Here is an 8,479-nt window from a genome sequence, read left to right as displayed (position 1 = left end):
CGTGTTTTAAGTTTCTCGCTGTTTCTGTCTCTAGCCTGTGAAGTGTAAGTGGCGCGACCCTGTGGCTACTGATCTGCCCAATCCCTGGTAAAACAATTTGTTATTCATGCTTACCCATCAGCCTCCTACTGGGTTCAGTAAAAATTTTGAATTCTCTTGGGATAACTAAAAGGTTCTCAACTAGCTAATACATTCATACACCTCCCGACATTCAATGGGCCTAGGGCACACACTCCTTACACACAAGGTTAGAAACGGACCCTAATTGGCAATCATAATACACACACTGATAACTACCAAAAGTTTATGACAAACATATATTTATTAAAAACAATTTACCTACTAATTTTACTATCCTAAAAAGATCACATATTGATCAGAGTTACAAACCAAAGTACCATACATGTGAAATTGACATATGAGAGACACAAAACAAGTGCAAATCTATTAATCACATCACATTTAGATTGTTCCACATGGCAATAATTTCATTTGTCTGTTCAAATGTCCATCAATAAAATCATCTATTGGGCATGAACATGTTCCTTGGATACAACCACATAAATCAAAAAAGCTTTGACACGTTTCGGTGGTACTCCCTTGATAACGACCACCTTCTTCAAGACACAAAGAATAATAGTCTCTCTTGTATTTAAGCACGATAAAAACACCTCGTCTGCTACAGAGGTAGGTTTTATAATGATGTCACTAATTCTCTATACGCGGGGCTCCTTAGGGCTCCAACGGGATGTAAAAATCTAATAAGTAGTCAGAAGCTGTGCCTCTACTATCTTAGCTAAAGTTGGCCGACCGTTCACCACACTCAGTGTTGTTCCCACAAGACAACATCTACAGGCGATACAAACTTCGGTATATGAGTTTCGTATATTGGAGTTATCGCAGAAGACACCCAGGACCGACACCGTATCCATAATGAATAAGGTTTTTTCACACATCAGCGAATTAGAGGTCCCCTACTCGTATGCCGGAGTAACCAGGACTAATAGGCGCGCTTCTTCCTGTTTTATTATAAACATAGAAGTTTGTTTTGCCTGTAGACCTTCAAGGGTTTACCTGCATATAAAGAAAAAACAGCATTTTCTAAGAGTTACTGTTCAACAGATACTTTTGAAGTATTTGTCAATCTCCACCCGCATGTTACTTTTGGAGATTTTACGGTAAGTTATTCACACTGCACTTGGATTGATGACCTTAATTTTAGTTGGGAGGGATGGGCTCAGATGCTGCTGAATGCCACCCTTGTTCTGTTTTCACTTTAGCGACAAAGAGCTCTTAATTTGGAAAGAGCTATGGTAGTAGTACTCCTCTTTCACTATGAAATATTTTGACAGGCTACTGGCAACGTCACATGGGGCGATGGACTATTTCAGTTTTTGAAGGAGAGGTGTTTATCGCCATAAAAAAATAACAGAAAACCAATGCTGTTTGAAGAATGGACCACCAAAAGTACCTCTGTGCTCGTAAATCCTGACCTGAAGGTAAATCAGAAGAGCACACCGTTGGCTGACGAAGCAATCGCTTTCTCTGCCAGCTCCCTTTGACCACTTTGTTGGGCTTTCCCCTCAAGAGCTCCACTCAAACAGACCCTATTATTAAGAAATGGGTAAAACTTCCCTTTTCTAATTAACTTGAGACTGTAATTCATTTATTTTTTATTATTAACCATGATTCTATATTGTTTGCGCAGCTGTAGTCCGGCCTGTCATTGGGATATGTAATCCCTGGGTCCTCCAACTGCTCCAATTATAGCTGGCTCTGGTCTGTAACCCGGGGCAGTCTGTATGAGATTGACTTCTTACTTCAGGTGACATCTGTGTCACCGAAGCTCATGCATGGAATCTCTAATGTGTTTGCAGCCACTACTGATGAAATATTACTGCTGCTACGTGATACTTAATATTCCTGCAGAGCTGTGAAGGTTATTGGGAGTTCCTTCTCCACATTTAGGGCCTCATTATGATGTCGGAAAGAAAGCCTTTGACCGACACCATCTGGGAAATAGGAATCAACGTATTATGGTGCGACCCAACACTGTTCAGTCGGAGTCCCATTGCTCCGTGTGGGAGCTCGTGTTCCGCCCGACAACCGTCAGTAACACAGGCTCCTATAGGGAAATGGAGTGTTTGCAGAAAACTCTGCACCCTGTTGCAAGCCCCCTTGGTGTCTGCCACACAATGCAGGATTTTATAGGGGGTCCCTTGGGTACTCCCTGGGCCATCAACCAAAAGCCGAGGGGCCTAGGGGACCCTGCCCGGGGCCCCCCAAAGTCACTTTCCAACAGCCTTTTCATGCCAGACAAGCAGAGTCGGAAAGGCTGTTGGAAATCAGCTTTGTAATCCCCGGTCAGAAATGCTGCCCATGGGGTGTACGATGCTGTTCCAACTGACAGGAATACTCCAAGAGCACAAATGTACCCCTTTACTTTTTTTCCTATAGACATGTTATCTATGGAGTGCAGGCCCGTTACCACACCAAGTACCGCCAAAAAGCAAAGTAACCCTTACATTAAGGACTGTCTTAGGCAGTGTCAAACTGTTGATTATATGTGTGTGGATTCTATTGTGATGTCCTAAATAGTCCACTTGTAAATGTTCTAGGTAGTTATTGACTGTTACTTATGTATGTGCTTGTGTATATATTTGTATATAATATATATATATTTGCAATCTCAAATGTCTATACATGCATAGGATGGTTTCTGGGAGTGTGTGATTGCATGTTTAATTGTGCAACCTCATGCACATATTGCTTGGAGATAACACATACAAATCTAATCGGGTATGAAAGCTATTTCAAAGCGTTGGTACTTTAAAGCTAGATTGATTGCCTTTAACAATGCACGTTATAAGTGCCACTTGGCCTTGTGAAATTATAAAGTTCATGAATGGCAGCAAACAGCTGTGTTAAGAGATTCAGCCAGATTCATCAATGTCATATTCTGCGATTCCTAAATTGCGAGATATCGCAGAATGGCATTCATGAAAATTTTTGCGAGAAAAAAAAGCGAATCACAATCGTCCGCAATTGCCGATTGCGAGTTTCCAAAAATCGGTAAAAATTCGCAGAATCGGCCGATACCCGTGTTGAAATTGCGATCTCGCAATTACCGAAATCGCAAATTGTGATCTCGCTAATTGCGAGATCGCAAAAACGGTAAGTCGCATTCTGAGCACAGTGATGACATCACAACCGGGAAGTAGGCAGGTTCCACCCTCATTCAGCAGTGAGAGCCTGAAGTGGTAGCAGCATTGCCAGAGCTCCCCTCCAGAGTGCACACAGGTGAAATCCAGGAGACACCCCAGGGCACAGCATGTCACAGGAAGCTGTAGGTGAAACTTCCACAGGAAGAAAGAAGAAAATTAAATTTTCCGAGCACGAGCTCGAATATTTGATAGAGGGAGTCTACAAGGACCACAATCGCCTCTTTGGAAAAGACTCCAGAAGGGTGCCTGAGGCCGATAAACGGAGGATTTGGGTCCGCATTAGATCAAAAGTGAACTCTGTGGGGGTGACCCAGTGCTCTGTGGACGAGTTGAAAAAACGATGGTACGACCTCAGAGGGCGGGCAAAGGAGAAGATCGCAGAGAGGCTGGGGGAGCGTGTGGCGACAGGTGGAGGGGAGCCCACTGTCCCACCAAACACACCACTCCAGGACCGAGTAGAGGACACCATTAATCCGCAGGCATGCGTGGGGGTGATCCAGATGGACTCGTCCCGACCCACCCAAGATACACAAGGTAAGTGCCATGCGACCCCCTGTCCCCTAACAATGTCCATGACTCCAGATCATCCCATTTCAAACCCCAGTCATGCAGCCAAGGCACACCACAAAAGCGCTATTGCATTGTGGGACATGTAGTCTGACCACAAATACCATCTAGCCCCATGAAGCCAGACCTGTTTAGTGAGAGTCAATCCTGATGAATGGCAGCCTGCATGCATGTAGGAAGCTTAAATGTGGAAGAAACATGTCACTAATCAACGTCCACTTTACAGCACAGGTGGCGCAGAAGTCCCTAGTACGGACAGCGATGCCGTGCAAATTGAGGATATCACAGAGGACACTGAGGGAGACTTACATCTATCCCCACAGCCAGGACCATCAGGGCAAGCTGCCGCACCAGCGGTCATACCACCACCTGCCCCTGTGGACAGTGCCACCTCTGCGCCAACAGGCACAGCAGTACCACAGCGCGGGACTCAACCACCAGTGGGGCTGAAAACACCAGCAGCATCACGCCGACAAACCCGCCGCCCTGCGGCTGTGAGGAGCCAGTCAAGTGGACTGGTGAGGGAGCAGCGCAATAACACTTCCCGCGGTGGCACGGGATTGAACGTGCGGCCAGGTGGGCTCTCTATTGAGCGCCGTGTGCTCCACGTCCATCAGACACAAGCCCGTCATCTCGCGGCTATACACCTCCAGCTAAACAAGACCGCCAGGAATGTTGGTCAGATGTCAACCCCGCATGGAGAGGATGACAGCTGCTATGGAGGCCAACACCCAGGCCATGTACAGCCAGCGGGACATCAACCGGCGCAGACACCGGCAGCTGCTGACCCGCCTGTCAGCACACACTCGGTCCAATTATATTATTGGCAACGCGACCTCCCAGCTCTCGTGACGCTCCTTAGCCATGCAGGTCCAAATGGTCCAGTGCTGTCAGGATGCCGCGAGAGCTCTGGAGCAAGTGACAACAGTAGTACAGGGCATGCAGGCAACTGGGGGGGGGGGGGGGGTGACGACACTAGTGAGGTGAATTCCAGCCATAGTAGCCAATCCGTGCCACTGGTGGTAGCACCCCACCACAGCAGCAGGCCCTCTGCTGCCTCACGGCCGAATCAGGAGAAGGATGTGGAAAGGAGGTTGGGAGCATCTGCCTGGAGGCGGCATTGAACATTTGAACATTACCATGAGGGGCCATGCTGCTGCTACAAGCATGCCCTCCTCAAGAACATGGGACATATGACGCAATATGTCAATCATGTAACAGTTTGGGGAATCCCCATTTTATTGTGCCATAACAATAACAAATATTCTGTTCAACTAAATCTGACTCATGCCATTATTTCTTTTGTCATGCATGTGTGAAGTAATGGGTGTGGGGAGTGGGTGCACTAGAAATAGTTCATGCTGATGTGGTTACGGCGCCTGTGTCCTTCTGCAGGATTCTCCCCGCGTGCGTGACGCACATGTGCAGGTGGTTGGTTACCCCCTTCCTACTCACTGCCAGAGATATCTACAGGTATCCTGCGCTTGGTAGCAATGTTGTGGAGGATTGCACACACAGCCACGATGCGGCAGCAGACCTCTGGCTCGTATTTGATGGCCCCACCAGTCTTGTGCAGTATGCGGAATCTGCTCTTCTAAAGGCCAAATGTCCTCTCAATGCAATTTCTTGTGCGTATGTGTGCAGCATTGTAACGCAGTTGCTGTGGTGTTGCAAGGTTGAGGTATGGGGTGAGGAGGTACTCACGGAGAGCATAGCCGCTGTCACCTAAATGATAGGAGCAGAGAGTGAGTGCCTGTTCAGTGCAGCTACATTATCACAGTGTACTATTGTGGGCATGTGTACTTACCTAGTAGGTGCTTTTGACTGGGGGAATGTGTGACATTGATCCACATTCGGTCCATCACTTGTTGTTTTTGCACTTACCTAGTAGGTGTCCTTCCCCAAAGTCTCCCCTGGCCATTCGTGTGTGAATGCCGCTGTGCCGGAATATGAAGGAGTCATGTGTGCTCCCCGGGTACTGTGCCACTATGTCCGTGATGATTGTCTTAGCATTGCACACCATCTGGATGTTGAGAGAGTGGTAGGACTTGCGGTTGCGATACATGTATTCCGTTTGTGCTGGTGGGCAGATGTGGATGTGGGTACAGTCAATGCATCCTATTACATGTGGAAATTGTGCTACGTTGTAAAATTGTAGCATGGTGTCATTCAAGTCCTGTTGGCTGGTCGGGAATGAGATGTAGTGGTGTAGCCGGGTCAGCATAGCCTCCAGGAAACTCCTTAGGCAGCGGGACATGGTGGGCTGGGATATCCCACCTGCAACAGCGACTATCCCCTGGAAGCTTCCGGAGGCCAGGAGGTGCAGGCTGCACAATACCTGGACATGGGTGGGCACGGCATTGGTCCTCCTTGTTGGGTGCTGCATCAGGAGGTCTAGGTCCCAGATCAGCTTGATGATCATTGCCCCATTCAGGCGGTACTTAGCGTAAATTTGCTTCCTGGTTTGGCCCAGAAGGGTGACCCGCTGGCGGAATATCTGCTCCTGGATCCTACGTCTGTTCCATGCTGCTCGCTGTAGCCTTCGCTGCCTGACCACCATGTAGAGTCCTGGCATTGTGAGAGTCCTCATGCTCCAGCTGCATGTCCTTAAGTGTGTTTGGTCAGGCCCCCATAGGCTGATGCATGTATTATGCCACCTAAGAGAGACCATTCAAACTGTTACAGAGACCTTGCAGGCTGTGCAAGCTGGCGCCAACACCACTTGCAAATGGGACCAGGATTAATGACTGCCTCTCTGAGTTTTGTTCTTGCTACAGCCGCAACCAATTGAAATGTAACTCTGATAAGTCAGAGATTATTTTCTTCAGCTCTCATCCATATGAAGCTTGGCAAACGTGGTGGCTGCAGGACTTGTCCCCCCCTCGTCTGATATCACTATTTTAAAAAACCTGAGGGTTAAATTGGATGCTGCCCTCTCTATGAAGGCGCAAGTCCAATCAGTGGCAGGCACCTGTCTTGGGATATTGAAAATGCTGAAGATTTTTCTCCCCCTACTTCTAGTCTCCCACAGGAAAACAGTTGTCCAGGCCCTCGTGATGTCGAGACTAGACTACGTTAATTCCTTGTACTTGGGACTTCCAGAGTATTTACTCGCTGACTACAAATTATTCAGAATATGGCAGCCAGGGCCATCTTTTTGACTAAACCTAGGACACATACGTCTCATCTTTTGTCCTCACTTCATTGGCTTCCGGTGCAGAAAAGAATCCATTTTAAAGCTCGAGTACGGGTTTTTAAAGCTTTTCATATGATCAGTGGCCCCTACCTAAGGGAAAGATTTCCGCCTTACATTCTGCAGCGCACCCTGAGGTCCTCTACCCAGTGCTTAATCTCGACCCCGAAGGTAACACTCTCCCGGGTTTGGGGTAGATTGTTTCAAGTAGTAGCATCCCAACTCTGTAATAGTCTCCCTCCCCCTCTGTGACAGATCCCGGACCTCCTAACTTTTAGGTGGAATCCGAAAACGTGGCTCTTCCAGCTCTATGCCTTTCCGACTCAGTGGCAAGGGCGGATCTGTCTGTTGTTATTGTGGTCTTTTTTATCTCAGCGCCGGGACACTCCTGGGAATGAGATGTAGTGGTGTAGCCGGGTCAGCATAGCCTCCAGGAAACTCCTTAGGCAGCGGGACATGGTGGGCTGGGATATCCTACCTGCAACAGCGACTATCCCCTGGAAGCTTCCAGAGGCCAGGAGGTGCAGGCTGCACAATACCTGGACATGGGTGGGCACGGCATTGGTCCTCCTTGTTGGGTGCTGCATCAGGGGGTCTAGGTCCCGGATCAGCTTGATGATCATTGCCCCATTCAGGCGGTACTTAGCGTAAATTTGCTCCCTGGTTTAGCCCAGAAGGGTGACCCACTGGCAGAATATCTGCTCCTGGATCCTATGTCTGTTCCATGCTGCTCGCTGTAGCCTTCGCTGCTTGACCACCATGTAGAGTCCTGGCATTGTGAGAGTCCTCATGCTCCAGCTGCATGTCCTTAAGTGTGTTTGGTCAGGCCTGCACCTGTTGGTAGTTTGTAAACGTTTTTTTGAAGAAAAAAAATTCCTTACTGGTTACCACCTGGTTTGGGTTCTCCTTAAATTGCGCGTCGCAAAAAGCGATTATCGGGATTTTCGCTTTCTGCAATTTTTCATGAATAGCGATTGCGATTGTTTTGCGATTTTGCAAATTAATTCACAGATTCCATGGTTTCTCGCATCTCAGAATCGCAAATGGGCTTCTTCCAGAATTCTGCGAATTTATTTGCGAAATCGCAATTTTTCTTTCGCGAATTTGCATTTTTATTGATTACACTGTCATGAATTCCTTTTATTCAAATTGCGATAGCAATTACTGATTCGCAGCTATTGCGATCGCAATTTGGCTTCATGAATCTAGCTGATATTGTTTGCCTTCAGAGATATACTATGTGCAACTGTTGAATACAAATTCTGTAGCAGGCCTAATGTGTGGTCTATGTGCTGGCACAAATTTTTAACATATCTAGTTTTAAGAGGCATCGTGTTTTTTGCATTTTACAGTGGCAGAGAGGCTTTTTAAGCAGGACTAATGATGTCAGAGACCTTCCAGTATATCCAACGCAGTATCCTGGAATTTTTTACTTTTAGTGAAAAGCACCATCTTTTTTCCCTTTTACACTGGCAGTGAGCTGCACATCAAGCAG

The 8,479-nt window shown here is 47.3% G+C and overlaps 1 protein-coding gene across 1 annotated transcript in view; it reads left to right on the top strand.

Moving 5' to 3' along the window:
* The first annotated feature begins 3,331 nt into the window (after positions 1–3,331).
* LOC147697869 (uncharacterized) overlaps positions 3,332–8,479 on the top strand; it is a 46,316-nt gene continuing 41,168 nt past the window's right edge. The window contains exons 1-2 of the mRNA XM_086936151.1: positions 3,332–3,758; positions 4,023–4,204. Of these exons, the coding sequence (XP_086792277.1) occupies positions 3,332–3,758; positions 4,023–4,204 (609 nt within the window). The remainder of the gene's footprint in view (positions 3,759–4,022; positions 4,205–8,479) is intronic.

The sequence above is a fragment of the Lissotriton vulgaris genome, chromosome 8 (genome assembly GCF_964263255.1).
Source record: "Lissotriton vulgaris chromosome 8, aLisVul1.2, whole genome shotgun sequence".
NCBI lineage: Eukaryota > Metazoa > Chordata > Amphibia > Caudata > Salamandridae > Lissotriton > Lissotriton vulgaris.
The sequence above is the reverse complement of the archived record's forward strand: the minus strand, read 5'-3'. Positions and strand labels throughout refer to the sequence as shown.